The sequence below is a fragment of the Hoplias malabaricus genome, chromosome 5 (assembly GCF_029633855.1).
Source record: "Hoplias malabaricus isolate fHopMal1 chromosome 5, fHopMal1.hap1, whole genome shotgun sequence".
Taxonomy (NCBI): Eukaryota; Metazoa; Chordata; class Actinopteri; order Characiformes; family Erythrinidae; genus Hoplias; species Hoplias malabaricus.
The window spans coordinates 14,708,715-14,729,616 of NC_089804.1; the positions used below are offsets into that span (position 1 = coordinate 14,708,715).

The window sequence follows — 20,902 nt, forward strand, 5'->3', positions numbered from 1 at the left end:
AAATACTGTGTGTATTGTTGTGAAGTCGGGTGTAAAAAACAGTACAAAGAAAAATCTATTATATATTAAATATTTATTTCATAGTGTAGCTGGAAAGTTGGTCCACTCGTAAAAAATAGTAGGTGCAGTTATGTTAGAAAGCAACAAGTTCTACAAGAAAGCATAGAAATGTGCACATAAAATATTGCATGACAGCAGTGAAAGACCACTTATATTCAACAAAATACCTATGCAACAGAATGGAGGTGTAATTCTGAGGGAGAGAGAGAGAGATAATTAGTTTCTATCAATTGAAGGACTTTGCAATTCTATCTGGTGATAAACAAAATGAAACTTGCGTGTGAATCATGACGGAACAACACCGTGCATATCCGCGTTGACCGTCTTCTAAATATTTAATGCATTTTTAAAGTAAGACCACGCTGGACCATCTAAAACCAACTAATAGGTAACAAAATAAAAGCAGCTACAACACAGATCTTAGACTAGAATCCCATTAAAGTTGTATGAAATCTCCAGCTATGATATTAAAATGGAAGTAAAACCCACACACACATATATATTAACAAGTACCAAATGCATTAGTTTCCGGACCCTTGTGTTAAACTTGGTGGACAACCACGTGGTTATTGTTTTTTTGTTGTGTATGATGTCTTACATTCAGTTAGACAGGCACAAATGTAAAAGCTCAAGACGAAGAGTCTAACTGCGCTGCAGGCGAGACGGACCCACAGCTGACAGTTTCCCCAGACCCTAAAGTCAAAGCTTAGGATAAAAGAAATTTAATGGTGAATCACTGTTTGGTTTCACGTTTTTTTTTTTCTTTGTTCTGCATAAATCTACATAACTCTAGCTGTTTGCCCAGGACTGATTGCTCCTGCTGCTTATTGGTGACATTAGACTTATACCTCCAGTGCAATCTAAAGAAGCCTGGGAATTTTGGGGGGTGGGAACGTTAATCCATGTCAGGGAAAGTAGCTTAAATGTGCTTTGGACAAATAGATTTAGAAAATGTTGACTCCTTGTCAGTGGAATGATCTTGCTCTCTGATTGGAGTCCGACTTTCAATCTTCATCGTCATCATCATCGTCATAGTGACGATTCCTCCTGATCAGCTCCTCCACCGACTCGTCGGCTTGGTCTTCATCTCCTTCCCAGTACCCCACGTCCTGAGAGGATTTCTGCCTCTCAGATTCAGATCCAGAGCCTGGTCCTGAGTCGCTGATGGGAGAGGAAGGGGGCGTGATATCCAGAGAAGTGCTTTGGCATGTTAAAGAGGCGGGCTCATCCTCTTCCTGTTGGCCACCTTTCTCCACTGTGACATCCTCCTCTTCCTCTTCTTCTTCTTCTTGCTCCATTGTTTCCTCAGTGTCCCGGTCCTCCTCTCCTACTCCCTCCTCTTCCTGGGTGGGACTGACTAATTCACTCATAGTGTCTTCGGCACTCAGTGGCGTGGTCATTTCGTCCTCGGAACAGTGCTCCTCCTCCACGAGTCGTGTCTGTGCAGGGAATGTGTCGTTGGCCTGAATGACAGTTGCAGTGGTGGTGTTGGTGACTGAGAATGGCCGGCTACGTTCTTTGAGGGATGAGCTTCTGCAGACGCTCGACAGCTCTGCTTTCTCTGGATTGACTGGGGAGTAGTCGTCCTCCGGTGGCCATTTTGGGCGAATGGGACGGATGACGCCATCAACGGAGGCCTTAGACGGTGAGCCCACCTCACCTTCGTCTGTCCTTGGAGGCCAAGAAATCTTCAGCCGGCCGGTTTCCACAGGCTTCTCCATCCGCTCCGATGCAGACTGGGCCCGTGACTCTAAAGTTGCCGCTAGGACATTCACCTTTTCCAGGGGAGACTCCTCCACTGTGGGACTGGTGGTATTTTCCTTTGGGAGGTCCTTCACCTGTTCCTCGAAATCATCTCCGCGTGCTTCCCACAGCTCCTTATGAGGCCGAAGGCCAAAGCCCTCCTCATAGTTGCCCTTGGCCTTAAACAACTGGCAGAAGTGGGGCTTGCAATATACGTTGCTGTGCAGAGAGGCGTAGCTCCCAAGACTGACCAGAAGAGGGCATCAAAAGCATCGGTTGACATGAGTCGAGAAAGACAAGAAAAAAAAAAAAAAAAAAAAGATATTAATAAAAATCATATGCAGATGACACAGTCAGAAACAAAGACATCAAACATACTTCAGGTCACACACCTCAGTTTGGTGTTACAGTGGGCACAGCGGAAGCAAGTGTTGTGATAGACTTGTTGATTGGCTACAAGCCGCTCCAGGGGATACACAGTCTTCAGGCACATCACACAGGTCTCCCGCACAGGCAGGCGGAACTTCTAAAGACATATACAAAGTCATTTTATACAATTAAAAAAAACAATCCATCATAGAAAAACTCAAAACATTAATAAATATATAAAAAATAAACAGGAGACTGATGCAGTACGGTGAGTTGATAAATAATCAAAGTAAGAAATAACAGCTCACTTTTAAGGCTTTATTCTGGCCTTGGTCAGAAACTGGAGTAGTTGGAGTAGGACCTGATGAGAGAGAAAATCACCACTGAGCAATAGCAACTGGGGACCACAAGGGGGAGATATTGGGCTTGAAAAAAACCCTTGAACAGCATTTTTTAACGATTGTTCTTAAAATGGAGATTAATTTTGGGGGTAAATACTATATGTACGGGTAGTAGGGGCAGTTCTGGCCTAAATGTTAGACAGAAAGGTTGGTTCTTCTGAACAAGTGCCTCTGAGCAAGCCAATCCCCGGGCACAGGAGGAGTCAATCTCTCTAAGGGAATTAATAAAGTAAAAATAAAAAAAATTAAGGACAGACACTTGGAATCAGAACCCTCGAAAAATAGGAGCACTGAATTCTCCAAAAACATTCATGATTTTTGTTATGCACCAGTGCAGTGTGAACGGCATTTAACCCAGTGAACACAAACCCAAAGCAATGAGCAGCCAGCCTCAGAGCCCAGGGAGCATTTGGGCCGAAGGTCGAGGGGATTGAGCCAGTGACCCTCCAATCCACAGGTTCCCCACAAAACTAGGGTGACCAGACGTCCTCTTTCACCCGGACATGTCCTCTTTTTTAGACTTAATAAAGTGTCCGGGCGGAACTTCACAAACGTCCAGGATTTTGTTTTTCTACAGCTTAACATTGAACTTCGAGAAGTTTCCTTCACAAACTAGTCCCGCCCTCCCTTACTCCGTTGGGTTCACTTGAGTGAGAAGGGGGCGTGGTGAAGTAGTCTAAAATCTTCTGATTGGACGGTCTGACTGTAGAGCTACCGTTATTGGTCGATAACCTTCTCTGTAAACATTTAATTGGTCAGTCTGCAAGTCAGTAGTCCTTGTTTACCTCAGGCAAAGCTCATGTACCTACCCTCATCTCGAGCAGCTATGCCGGAACATAAATGTAATTTCTTAGGTGAATTAAAAAAAAATCCCATGTTTTGTGTAGCAAATAAAGGTGTAAAGGACCTAAAAGCACACTTAGGTTTAGCTAAGCATACAACCCCCCCACAACACTCTACATAATAACTGCCCCATACAAATACTATCTGTACAAATAATGCCCCACGATAACTGTACCATACTGAGGAAAACATATCACACACTGCATCTATAAGCGGTCTTTGAGGCCGCAACTACACTTTCCCTCACCGTTGCTGTCTGTCGATGAACCTTTTCTGCTGTTGGGCTCAGAGGTTGAAATCTGTTGGACAGAGAAATTTAGTAAAGCGCTAGTGCCCCCTACTGGCAAAACAATATATTCACACATCACATGCATATATATTAAGGCCTTTGAGAACTTACCGCATCCCCTGAGGCAGGAGGGACATTCTCCTTTTGTTTCACAATGGAGCTACACAGCTCCATTTCTAGTTCACTCTGCACATGAATAGAAACCGAAAAGAGTAGATGTTCAATAGGAAGAAATACACCAATGAGCAAGCCATTTCCCAGCACTGAGCTGTGTTTCATAAAGCATCGTATCCTACTAGACCTTCTTTCATGAAAATACACATTGTGTGCATATATACATCTATATATATAACCTTTGTATTATTATGCACTCTTTATTTTATTATTACACCCTTGTTATTTGGGTGGTGGATCATTTTTAGACAAAAGTAACAAGCCTTTGGGGTATAAGTATCAAACATGTAAGGTGGGCGTACCCTATGAACTAGAAACACGGTGTAGAGGTGAGTGTGTGGACAACGGTAAAGTGGAGACTCACAGGAGTTGAAGGAGGGATGTCTAGCTTGGACACTGCAGCCTGATAGAGCGCCATTCTGTCCCTGAGTGGAGTTGTCTCCACCATTGTGTCAAACGCCCCTGAGAGAGGGAGAGAGAAACAGTCAGTGGAACGGTAGCGAGTTACACAACTTCGGAGACAATGAGAAAGACCCGAGGTCGGGTCATGAATGAAAAACAGTCATTTCCTCTAAAAGCACTAGATAACTTAAAGCCTGCCATCAGCACTTTCCACTGCACTTTTGAACTCTGACTGAGAGGAAACTCGTAACTCAAGACTTGAATATTTCACCTTTGATCTGAGCCCTGAGATTCAGTACATAATGTTTTGGCATGTTTTGCTGTACCTTTGTCTCCGAATTCCATTTTCTCACTTCCTCCTGTTTTCACTTGCTCCCCAGATACCTACAAACACAAAAGAGAGTTAGATTAGCAGAGCGGTTCACAAAGTGAGGGGAAAGGGTGGCACAGCCAGGCACATGAATGAGATACATGTTACTGGTAATCATTTCAAGGTCATTTGTCAATTTAGTTTGTTTCGTTCAATAAGAATCTTGCTTAAATGGATTAGCACAACTGATAACAGACAGGACAAGGACTGTGTTTGATAAAGCTTTCGCAGTATTTGCAGTGGTATGAAAATGGGCCACTGTGAGAGAAGGCCACTGCATTGAGATGAACCACATATTAATATTTACCACAGAAAAAGCCATCCAAACTGAGCAGTCAGTAAACACAGGCCCCGAGTACCCAGAACACTGAAACATGGCGGCATGCACCGCAAAGCTTGATTTTTCTGTTCTTTTGTACGGCAAACATTTGAACATCTGCAACATTTGGGGTCAACGAAAACTTGTATGCACCAGCTATGACCAAGCACCTTGCGTGTACACTGTCTCAGCAGCATGGTGCAGGACACTGAATTCACTCTGACGACTCTGAGTTGAAAAAGCCTCTCTCCAAAAGTGGTGACACTGGCTCTGTTTTTTCCTGCTAGCCGCTTGCCCCCCACCCTCTGCTTTTAATAATCCATTAATGAGCTCAGAGCGCAGGAAGCATGGGCAGACACCACCGTCTGGCCACCCACACCACGGCCACTGCCAGAACCACCAACAATCCCGCTAAACCTCAGGCTGCCCCTACAGCTGGGCCTGCTGCGAGGACACCAGACAGGGCCTGAGGAGGAGGACACAGCTGCAGAAACCACAGGATTAGTCTGCTCTTTGGTTTGGCATAGGAGTCTAAAGTAAGATTATATGTTGTTGTGATGAATTATATACATCATGTATAGTGAAAATGTCCTCTGTGATCGTCACGTTGCCCACAATTATTTTTCCAATTGTTGTTTTAAGAGGAAAATAATGTACAAGGCAGGACCAGAGCTGGAAACCACTTTATGGAACAAATAGCTATATACATACACACACATATATATAATTAAATACATAAAATAAATACATTAAACACAATCTACAGCATGTTTTCTTCTAGTGTGCTGCTATAAATGAGACCTGTCCTACTAGAAATTAACTATGACACTTATGTCAAATTAAAATTGATGTTGATATTTAAACATTTATCTTCTTGCTCTACTCTTAATACAAGCAACCTATGAAAAGCCAGCGCTATTTTTTTAAAAGTTACATACACCAAGTCCTCAGTGATACTCAATACAAATTGCAGAACTGATAATCCGGGAATCTTAAAAATAATCTGCTTTTAATAATCAATTTAAACCAAAAAAGTATAGGAGACACCTATATATCACATGCAATTTAACTTGTTACAACAGACCCATTATCAATAAATCAATCCCCATTAATTGTGCTCACTGGCAATCAATTATTTAGAGTTCACAAGGTAACAAACAGCCTCTAACCTGACCACTGGCAACATCTGAAAGCACAGCTCAAATTACCAAAGTCTCAAGCAGGTATTACTCATCCAAAGCTCCACACCAGAGCTCTTAATTACGTCTTACCTATTAAATGAGACCTCAGTCCTGTTTGAATCTGACTCCTGGAGCCCCAAGCAGCCCTGCGTATGTGTATGTGTGTTTCTGTCCAAGTCTGACTATACTATCAGCCCCAGATTAGAGATGGGGAGCTTGTCTGTGTTTGGCAGGAGGATGGAAAGGGGGGTTGGGATGGGCCCGAGCAGCTGGTGCAGCCTTTAGCGACAGGGAGGGGGGTTAAAACTGTCTTGTTCCAGCCCTCTGTGGATTAGCCATCAGTTGGAGAGGCGGGGAGGCGAGCAGCTAGGCCTGCGGTTACAGTCTCCAGACTGAGCAGTGACACCGGGAGAGCAGGAGGCAAATGCAGCACAAAGGCCCCAAGGGGGGGGAGGCAGCACAGACAAAGGCCTCTTACACTAATCCAACATACAAAAGAGCTAGAGCATCAGAGACAGGCTGGCCGTGACTGCGTACAACAAGGGAACGAGGAAGTGAGCAGGCGAACATTCTCAGCTTCAGTCAAAAGCAGAAGAAACCATTCTCATAAACTACTCAACTACTCTTTAATTTGGTTTCCCATTATAAACAGTCTTTTGTGGACATTCTAGCAATGTTTTTCACTAAGGAAGTTACAGAAGCCTAAAGCAAGTACCCTTTTTCTGAAACAATTTATAATTCTGAACCTGAATTCTGGTTTCTCGCATGCAGTCAGGTAGCGACACTTTTAAGCGACCTCAGTTCCTACTTTATCATCACGTTTCTGAGTCACCAGCAATCAACAAAGTAGCAAATCAGTGCAGAGAATTACAGCCACTCGGCGAGCCTGTTCCTGGAGCATATGGCTGAAATCTAATCAGAAGTCCACCCCCAAAACCCCCTGCCCACTAAACTCATAATGACCGCTCTTTTTGGCAGCAAGTATGTCAGATCACGTCGATATCTTTACAACAGAAACAGGGATAAAAATTAAGAAGGAGTGATCAAATATCGTTTAGAGGAGGAGTTGTTTTTAAGTATATTTTTAATCCGGCTGCCATTTTAGTTTGCCAATACACTACAGATCTATTGTAGATAAGTTTAGAAGAATTATAGCATGCTACAAAACCTAAAGATTGTCGGTAATCTTTAAAACGACTTTCCTGTGTGGTTTCTGACAAAGTAAAGCATAAATATAATTGTTGCTAGCTCACATTTTGATTGTTTTAAAGCATCTGTATCCTCAATCTTTACTAATTTATAGTTTATATATAGCATCGCCAAATAGCAACCCTGACATGCTTTGAAGCATGTGCATAATGATTCAGGAACACACTTTGCAAATTGCTTTGTTGACATTGTAAAGTTACTTGTTAAAACGGACAAAATTAGCCTTGTAGCTTCTGTGCAAAACTAAAGCAGCACACTGTGGATATCTCCATCTTGGCTAATGATCTATACTTGGAGTAAGGAGAATATTGTACAACAGTTTTCTCACTGCGCTACTTATTTAATTCCAGCTGCTCAGCCCCTCTGACTTGTGACCTTCCCTCCAGCTAACGCTGAAGACGCCCGGCTTTGATAAGAAGGGCCTGTGCCTTCCAGCCCTGTTTAGATCATGTGGAGCCTGATCCCATGACATCACCCCAGGGAGTAGTATGCTGTGTGGCTAGGTATTAGGTAACCATGACCTCTGGTCAGGTGATGAACAGGGGTGCCGGGGCCATGCAAGAGCAGAAGGGGATGCTCAGTCAGGCCTTAATAGCAGCTTCAGGAATGTGCTTCTCAGTGTCTCCGTATGGAGGAGATGAAGACCATCTTGAACTTACAAAGACAGCAGGGCTTGGGGGAAATATGTGAATATAAAGAGAAAGAACACAAAAAGAACATATGCTCATATCCAGATGGCACACACTGATTAAGATTGAAAGCTAAAAACAGAACCACGGTTTCTGTGTTTATGTTTTCTGGATATTCATTCAAATCTTCTATAAACGTTAGACATGTTTTAGTATTTAGAATGTAATTATGGAGCCCAGTCTGTGTAGTTTGGCAGAAAGTACCCCTCCAATAAAGGTTCAATAAAGGCTGCTTAAAACACAGTAATGGTCTCATTACGCCACCCACGTCCTAAATGATACAGTGGCTTTAAAGGTGACATTCATTTAAATAATAACTCCGGGTGGCCGTCTGTGAGGTGTGTGGTGTGTTCTCCATGTGTCTGCATGGGTTTCCTCCGGGTGACTGTCTGTAACGAGTGTGGTGTGTTCTCCATGTGTCTGCATGGGTTTCCTCCGGGTGACTGTCTGTAACGAGTGTGGTGTGTTCTCCCTGTGTCTGCGTGGGTTTCCTCCGGATGACTGTCTGTAAGGAGTGTGGTGTGTTCTCCCTGTGTCTGCGTGGGTTTCCTCCAAGTGACTGTCTGTGAGGAGTTGCTGTGTTCTCCCTGTGTCTGCGTGGGTTTCCTCCGGGTGACTGTCTGTGAGGAGTTGGTGTGTTCTCCTCCTGTCTGCATGTGTTTCCTCTGGGTGACTGTCTGTGAGGAGTGTGGTGTGTTCTCCCTGTGTCTGCATGGGTTTCCTCCAAGTGACTGTCTGTAAGGAGTGTGGTGTGTTCTCCCTGTGTCTGCGTGGGTTTCCTCCGGGTGACTGTCTGTGAGGAGTTGGTGTGTTCTCCTCCTGTCTGCATGTGTTTCCTCTGGGTGACTGTCTGTGAGGAGTGTGGTGTGTTCTCCCTGCATGTGCGTGGGTTTCCTCCGGGTGCTCGGGTTTCCTGCCACAGTCCAAAACACATGTTGGTAGGTGGATTAGCGACACGAGTGACCGTAGATGTGAGTGTGTGAGTGAATGTGAGAGTGTGTGTTGCCCTGTGAAGGACTGGCGCCCCCTCCAGGGTGTATTCCCGCCTTGCGCCCAATGATTCCAGGTAGGCTCTGGACCCACCGCGACCCTGAACTGGATAAGGGTTACAGATAATGGATGGATGGATATTTATTCCAAAATGCAAAGTGTCTCAATAATAAGGTAAAAGAAATGTAAGGAAAAACCCTTATAAAAGAGTCAATTTCAAACAAAACCTGTGAGGGCAGTGGGAAACTATGGCCCAGCTTTTGTCTAAAATTAGATCACTGTGTTTTATACTGGTTTTCCCCTTACTTTTCTGTTTCCTTCGTTTTGAGATTTCTTGTAAAAGATTTTCAGTGAAAACTTTATTTATTTCAGTTAATAATAGTTCTAAATAATAAACAAATCACACTCGTGCTTTTATTACATTTTACAAACCTATGATCAAAGCTATGACAAACTGCTGCTGTTACTGCTTTAAAACTGTGCATATTTCTCTTCTTTTCTCCTTTACACACACCCTCTGTATCTCTCTCTCTCTCTCTCTGCTCTCAGGACGATGAACTGGCCACTAGTGCGTCAGATTTAGGGAAAGCACAAAGCAGCATTGTTTCTGGTTATGGGCCGTTTTATTATGAACACATAACCTTTGAGTATCAACAGCAAAGAGATGAAAGACTGCAGTGAGTCGGGATGAAAGGGACACTACACATTAAAGGTTTATTCCATCTTTCCCACACAAGCTGGTGCAATGTCAAATGTTCCTTACTTGAGGTTCTAATTTAAGACAACAGTGAGAAATCTTCTACATGATGTTTAGCAATGCCTGATAGCTATTATGTCCTCCACTGGAATCTATTTACACTCCAACAACAACCCTCACAAAATATTAGGTATTGGTAAAACAAAGGTCATCTGACACATCACCACAAACCTACAGCAAACAAACATCCTTGTAAAAGGGACATGTCATTCCCTCTTTCCACAGGTTAATACAGTCCCTGGGGTTTATTGAAACATCTATGACATGTTCTTTTTGGGGGGTCAAAATACCACACAGATCAAAAACCACAGCTCCATTCTCCCCGTCTAAAGAGCCCGGTCCAGAAGGACCAGTTTCAGCGCCTGTCCCTTTAAATGAGAATGAGCCTCAGCTCAGTTCAACACGAGCTCTCAAGAGTGAGAAGCGAGTAGCAGAAGCTAGCTTCTCTATGCTTTACATTCTCCATCTTTAATCTTATTTCTGCTCTCTTTTTGTATGTGTTTTGCTCCATTTAACCTCATTTTGTGCCCTCACATAAACACAGGTGCAGAGCTGGGACTGGAGAGACTCAGACGAAGACACTGAATCACACAATTACTCATTGGTAATACTCATGGTTTAGGCAGCCCACAAACATTGGAGGCTCTAAATGTAAAGTTTATGGGTTGGTAGACACACCAGACCCACTCAATGTCACCCACTTTGACAGAATCCTTTAACCATATCTTTAAATATTTCCCTAAATGTACTAGTATTTATGACACTATCCAGTCTCTATTCATTTGGGCTGTTATTTTAGTGTGGATTGAACAGCCGTCACTGCTGTAGGCAAATGTATATTTATTCAAATCAGATTTTGTTTGTTTTATTTAAATCTGAAATATATTGATGCAAAAAGATCAAGGTTTAAAAGTAATAAAGCCTCTTACCCTGAGGATCCAGTACCCACCTTGTTTTCAAACATCATTTTGAGACTGCTGAGAGGGACGTTGGGTTTGTCGCTTGCTGGGCTGGTCACTTCTGCTGTGTCTGAGCTCTGCACCCACTGCTCCATAGCTGGCTCCCCGGGGCTCTGAGGGGGCTTGTGACTAACTTGGGCCAGTGTAGCTGCAGACGTGTGGGAGATTTCTGTGGGATTTTTGTTGGCGTCTGTGAGACTGGAGGAGAAGCTTGCAGCTTTTGAAGGGATGTTTTTGTCAACAGAGCTTGAAAACCTACTCTCTGTGGATGGGTTTTGAACTGGGTCCTGAATTCTGGGTTGTGAGGCTGAAGTCTCAGGGGAGAGGGGCTGCTGAACCTCCCACCTCTTCTTCAAAACACTGAGGTTACCACCGCGCCAGGCAGCGGCTACACCCTCCGCAGACTGCATTGAAAAAAAAAAAAAAAATGCAATTCTCTTTCAGATGTAACACAGAAACCAAACATCTACAATAATAATAATCTATAAACTATCCATTAAATGTTTCCTTAACGTTAAAGGATTACAGAAAAGCTTTGACAATTGGAAGTGCACAGATATATCAGTAAATCACAAAAAGAGAACAAGATCCTCAAAAAACCTCTTAAAACATGTCCCATCACATAAAAGAAATGAGTTTGTACATTTTCTAAACTATTTCCTTTGCATAAATTGAATTAGCATCAGAGAACAGTATTATCTTGTTAGTGTGTTTGAAAATAAGGACAGTAAGAGAAGAAAACCTGGTGAACTGAGCAGCTCCTTTAGACCGTGCAGGTGGAAGAGAATGAAACTGTAACTGTCCCAGATGTGAACTGTTAGGAACTATCAGCCCACCCCCCAAATGACTGCAGAGAAGAACTAGGAAGAGGGAGAAGTGACATGGAGGAGAGAGACAGGGGTGAAAAAAAGAAAGGGAGAAGAAACAGGCACAAAAAGCAGAGAAAAACCAAGACGAAAGCAGAGAACAGAGAAAAAGAGCTACTCAATATTCATATAATCAATGTATTTTGTGAAGAAAGTGTATATGCACCCAATTAGCATAAGACACACTGTATATTTAAATCATTACACATTCATCTCAAACCTCTAAAAGACAGTCTCCCAAGAAAATCAATTATTTTACCATATAAGAAGACTTATCATGCCCGATAATCAATAACATAAATATCTGTAATTTTTTAAGGGAGAGTGACCAGATCTGAGATGAAAAAGTGAAAAAGAGGACACGTCTCGGCTCGGGGGATGGGGGTGGTGACGAGCTTTTAGGTCCTTTACACCTTTATTTTCTGCACATGGGAAAACATGGGAATTTCTTTCTTAATTCATCCAAGAACTTAAATTTATGTTTCGACATAGCCGGAGCTTTACCTGACGTAAACAAGGACTATTGACGTGCAGACTGACCAATTAAATGTTTACAGAGAAGGTTATCGACCAATAACGGTAGCTCTACAGTCAGACCGTCCAATCAGAAGATTTTAGGCTACTTCACCACGCCCCCTTCTCACTCAAGCGAACCAATCGGAGTAGGGAAGGGCGGGACTAGTTTGTGAACGAAACTTCTCGAAGTGTAAGCTCTAGAAAAACAAAATCCCGGACGTTTGTGAAATTCCGCCCAACATTTTTTTAAGCCTAAAAAGGAGGACATGTCCGGGTAAAAGAGGACGTCTGGTCACCCTATTTAAGGGCTAAAGTGATGACTAGTGTGGGGGATGGGGGAGATTAAGCGTCATACGGTGTCATACTAAAAAAACTAAACATTTAAAACATCAAAAAACAGTTTCTGTAAATGATATATTTAGCAAAAAAAAAGCGTGTAAAATTCTCTTTAACATATTATTGTCAAACGGATTCTGGTGGCCATCCAATATCACAAAATCTTCTGTCTATGACACGATATTAGCTAATATTAGGTGTACTCTGAACCCTCAGTACTCTGAGATGACTAGCAAAGTGCCTTTGTTCTCTGCTCACATTAGTCTCATGGGAGAATTTAACTTTGCTCATAAACACTCTGGTCCTACTTTGTTTTGCTAATATATACTCTAGCTTAAATATATCCTGCTACTCTTAGCTTCTTCTTTATCAAAGGAATACGTTGTGTCTAAACAATGTTTCGAGGCCCAAAAGGGATCTAAACTTTTGAGTTCTGATGAGCGACGATATTACAGCAAATGGGTAAAACATACAAGCTTCCTACAACCATTTTTTATTTATCTTTTATTTTGGAACAAGACGCGAGTATCATTGATGCACAACAGCACCCTCTTGTGGGGCTGCCCCGGAATGTGAGTAATTGTAGAAGAACTAGTCACTCAATTCCAAACTGAAAGGATGATTTTACCAGTGAGGAAAGATCTATTTTTATATCAGATTTACAACATAGAGGTTCCCAGACGAGCTTTGTACAATAAAATAAAAGGAAGAGCAAGAGAAAGTATGTTCTCTCCTGCTCTTGTACTCAAGTGTCCACTGGCTGACCTCAGACATCCGTGACCTGACTCCAGTCAAGTCTCAGTCAAGTTTAGTGATCACCACTGCGATGTTAAGTGAAAACTGTATTAGGATGTTTACAATATATATATATATATATTTGCATTGTGAAGTAGTTTTACAGATTGATGGTTCTACATTTTAGGAAACTATTCTATAGGGCACTAGAAACAGAAACAAGCTTGACATTGTAACAACAGAAAACCCCCTTTTGGTGCCATTTCTAAAAGGTGCTATACAGAACCATCTATAGCACATTTTCCATCAATCTTCAGGTGTTCATTGTTCTATATAAGACCCTTTCCTTTATTAAAGAACCCTCGCAGAACCTGAATTTTTAAGAGTGTTGGCTAGGGTGACCAGATTTGAGATGGTGAAAAAGAGGACACGTCTCCGTGGGTGGGGGTGGACGACTACTGACGTGCAGACTGACCAATTAAATGTTTACAGAGAAGGTTATCGACCAATAACGGTAGCTCTACAGTCAGACCGTCCAATCAGAAGATTTTAGGCTACTTCACCACGCCCCCTTCTCACTCAAGCGAACCAATCGGAGTAGGGGAGGGCGGGACTAGTTTGTGAACGAAACGCTTCTCGAAATTCAACGTAAGCTCTAGAAAAACAAAATCCCGGACTTTTTTTTTTAAGTCTAAAAAAGAGGACATGTCTGGGTTTAAAGAGGACGTCTGGTCACCCTAGTGTTGGCACGAATGTGAATTATCGACAGAACAGTAAAAACTACTGTGGCTGACAATTTTTGTCTGTTTTAAGCTCGAGTTGAAATGTCAATTTTCTGTGTGATATAACAATAGAAATACCAATAAACCTTGATAAGTTTAGTCACTGCCACTGTCCATGATGCACTAACTAGCTGGAGACCTACACCCATATTTGATGAAGATTAAAAAAAAAAAAGTCTCAAAATCACTTTGTACAAAACAAACAGCAGTAAATAATTAAGCTCTAGTTCACAGTTCTTGCTGCTACCTGCTTACTTCAGGTGGAGAGTGATTTTCTGCCTCTTCTGATCGGCACCCGCAGTCTTGAATTTAGGCAAAAACAAAGATTGTGGACCTACATGTTTTGTCAAATCGCTTCCTTCTCTTCAGATTCTCTGCACACCAGCGCACAACGTTCACAGTAACTAGAGCTGTTCAACTGCAGGGGACTTACCTGCAGATTAAGGAGTCTAAATGGGGATTAAGTTGACTAGCCACTAACTGTAGTGTGTGGCTGAGAAGGAAATAACACGTGTGTCCCTGGGAAGATATGACTGTCTGCTTATGATTTAGAATGAACATAGGCTTATGCAGCTGTTAAGAAATTTGTATTTACTGTTCTAAAGTTTGGAATCTAGTAGGAAAAACAGTGGCAGATAAATACAAAAATATTCTTAACACTAGGGCTGAGATTTGAGGGTTTTGAATAATTAGTCAGAGAGTGTGAAAGCAAATTTAAAACACTGATAAAAGTGTAAATACTGTGGGGCTGGTTAAAGTTTAAGGTTAGAAAGGAAACCTGATGCAAATATTTAATAATTTGGTTTAATTGTTGGGGGCTGTGTCCTTAGTAAGAACATGCTACATTTGCTTTAAACCACTGAAATGGAACATGCTCTGAAATATATAAATGTCTTATTTCTATTCCAGATGAAATCACAGACACTCACTTTTTTCTTGTCCAAGCTGATTTCCTCTGCTGCTTTCTGGTACCTGGTGCAGAGAGGATGTCAGGTAGATTATGGTTAAAGTCAGTATAGATTAACCAGAGGAACTGAGTGAGTTTAAAATTTCATAATATCTATCTATTTAATCACATAATCAGATTATCCAGATCTCATGTAAAGAACAGCAGTGGCCTCAAGTGGTGGAAACTGGAAGTGCTGAGTGTAATATATATTTTGACGACTAGCTGAGTTTAAAAAAGAAAAAAAAAGTAAATTCTAAGTGGGCAAGAGCTAATATAAATATCTGTTTCTTACTGTAATAGTATCTATAAAGAGAAGTTTAAATATGCATTACCATCATGTAAATGGACAGCTAATCATTACAGAATAGATAATTATATATATATATATATATATATATATACACATACACACACACACACTACTTATTCATTCATTCATTCATTATCTGTAACCCTTATCCAGTTCAGGGTCGCGGTGGGTCCAGAGTCTACCTGGAATCATTGGGCGCAAGGCAGGAATACACCCTGGAGGGGGCGCCAGTCCTTCACAGGGCAACACACACTCACACACACACATTCACTCACACCTACGGACACTTTTTGAGTCGCCAATCCACCTACCAACGTGTGTTTTTGGACCGTGGGAGGAAACCGGAGCACCCGGAGGAAACCCACGCAGACACAGGGAGAACACACACTACTTACTTCTATGATTTATTTATATTTGTTCATAAAAAAAATAAAATAAAATAAACAGAAAAAGCTTTAGTGTTATGAACTCTATACAGAGATGAAATAACTAATCAGAAATACAGTAATATTATGCCTCTCACTTCAAACAAACCACTGGAGGAACGAGTTTTCAATGTTAAAGAGAAATATGAAGCTGAAACTAGGCACAAAATTTTCAGGTATGGACATATTTCCCAGCATACCTGTATAACTATGTTCTCAGGGGGTGCGGGTGTGAAGCACAAAAGAAGGGAATCACACAGACGTAATAAATCATCAAAGCTAAAGCAGGTTTAGTCCCAGAGTAAACAAATTAAAAGGATAGTCTCCAAAAATATAAATGTCCAAGCTTTCTTGCTTATGTTTAGACTTCTGCTATGATCAAATTACTTACTGAAACCACTTAGAACACTGTATGCCTGAATACTTGATATAGACTTATGTGATTTCTGACAGTGTAATACGTCCTGTTAACTTCAGAACTGGACAAAACACATACTAATAAATATATGTGCTTACTCTATATGTGTTCAACTCTGTAATGAATTATTGTCTGTTTTATGGATACCAGAATAACTCCCCATGGCAAAAACCATAACACAAGCAACCGAAAGTAAAATGAATAGCTGGATACCATTTGAATGCTGCAAGATGTGGGGTCCACAGTAAACAAAACTGAAAACATGAATCACTCTTCACTCAGGGTGATGGGAGTCAGAAATAGAATTCAGTTAAACAGAAAGAATAAGTGCATGAATGAGCATGTGGTTTCAGATAAGCAGGCATGCACGTACTTGGAGAAGCGCTCAGCTATAGCCGTGTTTTTGCCTCGTGCTCCCACAATGGACAGCTCTTTGGCCGTGACCCGCAGGGACTGGGAGGCCCACTGCTTTCTGTCGAATGAGCTGACTGCCATCGCTACTTCTGAAGCTGGAAAGAGCAAATAAATAAACATATATGAGTTAAACAAATAGCCAATCAAGTATACAAGCATGTTTACATCATTTACATATACTTCCATGGCTTATGACATCACAAACAAAATGAGGCTTTGTTTCCATATGTAGACTTTAGAACAAGGTGTGTTTTAAAAGTAAGAAAATGTAGTAAATTAATATATTTTATTAAAAACAGCAACAACAACCCACAAATAAAATTTTAAGTTAAGAATATGACTTGTTATGCTTCAAATGTAACCGTCATGTTAAATTATAACTTGTGTTTACTGTTCAGTCACTGAACCTGGGAAACTGATAATAAAGTATTAACCGAATCTAAAAGTCACATGAACATCTTTTGGCAGGAAAATTGGAAATAAACTCTGTGTGACCCTAAGGGACCTGATCGGTCATGTCTTGACAATATGAGAAATTCCTGGCAGAAAGACTTCCTTCACTTCAATTCAGGAAATGAGTCAAAGTTCTGATTGTGCTCCAGACACCTGCCTTTCACCTGGGGTACCTTCCCACACTCTTTCCCAAACCATGACCTATTTCAGAAAGGAGTCAGTGAGGTGTCATTCGTCTGTGCATGAGCTTAGTGAGAAAGATTTGTGAAACAGATTGAGAGAAAGCAAGTGGAAACTTGCATTAATACAAAAGCTGCCCACTCGTAGTCTTCTTTAGTCTTCTTTCTAAATCAGCTGTGGAACAATTTTATGGAGAATACCACATGACATCAGAAATACTGCCTCATCGACCATTGTCTCAGTGTCCTATTGACCAATGTCTATTAGGAGTTTAGAGTCAAAGTATTGTTAGGAGCCAGCCTGAAGGTGACAATTCACGGAAATCTATTTGGAAAATGTTAGAATTCACTGGAGTCCATTATGATAATAAATACGTGTGCTCATTTATTTGTGTGATCATTTTCTCACTTTTATTCAGCGACCGTATAACAATAACAATATAAATATAAAACGTGAACAGGGAACAATTTCACCAAAGTTACCCCAAAGTGTATTGTTCTGTTGCTTTTAATTGTCTCAACTTTGGTACTGTGTAAATAGTTCCCGCAGTCACTTCTGAGTAATCGTTCATTCATTTCCTGTAACTGCTTTATCCTGTTCAGGGTCGTGGTGGGTCCAGAGCCTAACCGGAATCACATGGGGAGAGGTAGTACAACACTGGAGAGGGCAGCAGTGGAACCACACACTCACACAGTCATTCACACACTCAAACCTATGGACTCATTTGCATAGCACAGCAAATGTGTTTGTGAACTGTGGGAGAAAAAGAAAACCCATGCAGACCAGATGAAAACACAAACATCTCACAGACAGTGACCTGAGGTGTGGATTGAACCCATGACCTCAGGACACTGGAGCAGTGTTGCAGTGACTCTACCTGCAGTGCCACAGGGCTGACCCTCTGAGTAATCACTGTACATTAAAAAAAACGTTTCAACAGCAGAAATAATAATACAATATTCTCTTTAACATCTGTAATGAGGTTTCATTATGCAATGAACTGTTTAATCAATAAGTTGCAATGTTATAAAGCTCAGAGGTTTGCAGCCTTACTGTCTAAGATATTGTTAGTTGTAACAAGAATAAAGAACTGTACCCCAGTCAAACATCAGAATAAAACCCTAGATTGATTTCAAATATGGTCCTCAAATATGATGTCCTTTATCATAGACTTTACTGCTTCATTTATCACTAAACCTTTGAAATAGCAATTTGTTGTTGAATGGCGGTGTTTGTGACTCGGCGCATAGCAAGCCCTGACACGTTTGACTCACAACGTCAGCCACAAATTCATTGTGATTTATTGTGGCTTTTGCAATCTGTCATTCGGTTTAGTTCACAGTGAGTCAGAGACCCCCAGGCGTGTTGTAAGGTTAGGTTTCTTCCCCAACTTCCTTAAGTGGAGTCACTGTCTAACACATTTTATTTACGTAAACTGTCACAACCTCAACTCAGTTCCTACTCTCTGGTATCATATTCAGTCAGTCCAACAGAATAAAAAAAGACTGAGTCTGAACTGGTTCCCTATTCACTATGGATATATTTAACTCTTTAAAGCATTAAGGGAACAGAACTTTCAAGCGTATGACTTTCACAGCTTTGCTAATCACTCTGTGATCAGTCACAGTGCATCATAGATGACATCTGATGAATGGGTGTCTGCTGTCTGTTAGGGTTCTTCCCTTACAGTGAGTGTGGGAGAGTGAGGGAATTGAAATTCACCATCATTATATGTATCATCAATGCTTACGAACTTTTTTGTAACGCACGTTATTTCATAATGTTTAATTCTGCTGAGACAAAGACCAGTTGATACAATGCTGATGTACTGGCACAGTATATTGTGTTATATACACAGTATATAAGTGTTGATCACATTCACAATAAGCACGGGATATTTAATGTGGCAAAATAACATTAATGATAATACAGTACTCATTGGACACTAATTAGACTCTAAATGTTGAACACTACAGGGTAAACCGAGCTGTTTCAGTCTCCGTCTGAACTGAACTGTATTCAACAGCACATGGAAGGCCAGCTTTTTTTAAAAAAGCATCTGCTCACAGGATATGATTCAGATCCTGCCCCATCCCAAACTCCTCCACACAAAACCTCTGAGAGTTCAGAGGTCAGCATCTTAAGCCATCAACTCCAACACAGGGGTTTTCCAGACCCGCTTCAGATTCAGTTCAGGCGGGATGCCATTCTGTCATAATACATAAAGATTCACAGCTAAAACAGTGTGGCCGGTCCACCATATAATTCTGCGTTAATGACAGGATCTGCTGGGTCAGCAAAGCCACATGAACACCGCAGCAGGCTAAGACAAGCTTCCCTCACATCCCAGCGAAAGACTTATCTCGGTGACGTCCTTCAAATCCCTGACTTTGAAAGCCAGGCATGAAGACACGGCCCCGGCAAAGTGAATGTGTTCAGTGCTGAGCTGGACTTTAAGGTATGGTCACTTTTTTAATGTTCACACAACTGCCATTTCTCTTTCCTTTGTTGATGCTAGACATGTCTTTCATTGACACACACACACACACACACACACACACGTGTCACGAAAATGACAAGAGAAAAATGTGACTAGTCACAGTGAACTAAACCTACACACAAAATAAGAGCAGAGGAGAAGGTTTATAGCTTTATCACAAAGCAAAGTTTGAGAGCAAGCTAAAGCTAAATGCAAGCACTGTCCAAAATAAACACCTTTTAAAGCTCCTATCATTTGAAATATTTTCTCCTATGTTTTTAACTGAACATGTCTTTTTAAGCACTCTACAAACTACAGTTTCACCAACTAAACTACACTAATGTAGTAGAGCCTGTGCTACTATCAAATGACAACACAAAACATGACTACAGACATGACAAAATTATGACTTGCCCACCCACAACAAAGACACCACTTACCTTAAACGAGTACACTGAGTGGTTAGTCAGTTGTCTTGTAGTCAAGTAGTTCAGTTTTGCAGCACTCAGCTTGTTCCCTTTGTTGAATGTAGATTGCTGCTCTCCTCCACAACGTCTGTGCCCAGACTGAGTGGCTCTCAGCTATTACACTCAGGGTGTGTGTGTGTGGGAGGGGTGAAATGCTGTGCTCCCCTCAGCCAATCAAGACACAGCTCTCTCTTTCACCTAGCAGGTAAGGCACCGCCCATTCAGAGCATGCATCATCACCCCTGTCTCTTCAGGCAAAATGAGCATGGCCTTCAGAGTGACTCAATTTCAGTCTCCTGGTGGGACTGGGAATACCCCTCACAGTTCCTGGAAAAAGCAGTTCTTCCAAAGAAAGTCATAAATTTGAAAACAACAGACATCACATTACAGGTGAAATAGGTTGAAAAAAATCAACCTAAATTTGTGACGTAAATTTAACCTAGAGTTTGTTTTAGGTTCAAGAATAAGGAAAGAGAGAACATGGAATATGTTTTTTTCCAGATTATTGCATGAAAGGTAACAGGAATCTCAGAAATCACAGTGCTAGTTGGTGAGGTGTAACCTTCCATTATTTATTAGCCTGCATTATCCTCATTGCTCCACAGGAAACATCAAAGAAGCAGACTTTGGACACCAAACTTCATTCTTTCATTCATTATCTGTAACCCTTATCCAGTTCAGGGTCGCGGAGGGTCCAGAGCCTACCTGGAATCATTGGGCGCAAGGCGAGAATACACACTGGAGGGGGCGCCAGTCCTTCACAGGGCAACACAGACACATACACACACATTCACTCACACCTACGGACACTTTGGAG

General features: G+C 41.5%; 1 protein-coding gene across 2 annotated transcripts; it reads right to left on the reverse strand.

The window, feature by feature from the left end:
* Nucleotides 1-86: 86 nt before the first annotated feature.
* Nucleotides 87-20,209, reverse strand: lima1a (LIM domain and actin binding 1a). Of its 2 annotated transcripts, XM_066673219.1 has the most exons (12): nucleotides 20,059-20,209; nucleotides 16,466-16,601; nucleotides 14,920-14,962; nucleotides 11,015-11,159; nucleotides 10,746-10,924; nucleotides 4,608-4,665; nucleotides 4,244-4,341; nucleotides 3,817-3,891; nucleotides 3,664-3,715; nucleotides 2,481-2,533; nucleotides 2,196-2,329; nucleotides 87-2,049 (listed from the first exon to the last, which is right to left on the reverse strand). In XM_066673219.1, the coding sequence occupies exons 2-12, from the start codon at nucleotides 16,585-16,587 to the stop codon at nucleotides 1,065-1,067; spliced, it is 1,944 nt and encodes a 647-aa protein (XP_066529316.1). In that variant the 5' UTR covers nucleotides 16,588-16,601; nucleotides 20,059-20,209; the 3' UTR covers nucleotides 87-1,064. The 2 variants fall into 2 exon arrangements, with proteins under 2 accessions (XP_066529316.1, XP_066529315.1); XM_066673218.1 differs by having other exon boundaries at nucleotides 10,746-11,159.
* Nucleotides 20,210-20,902: the final 693 nt, after the last annotated feature.

Excerpts from the sequence above, each read along its gene's own strand:
- lima1a (XM_066673218.1), bottom strand. The coding sequence starts at position 16,587 with ATGGCAGTCAGCTCATTCGACAGAAAGCAGTGGGCCTCCCAGTCCCTG. Across the intron at positions 2,534-3,663 it reads TTCATCGACAGACAGCAACG|GTCCTACTCCAACTACTCCA; the intron begins GTGAGGGAAAGT and ends CTCTCTCATCAG. Across the intron at positions 2,050-2,195 it reads CACTGTAACACCAAACTGAG|TCTTGGGAGCTACGCCTCTC; the intron begins GTGTGTGACCTG and ends TCTTCTGGTCAG.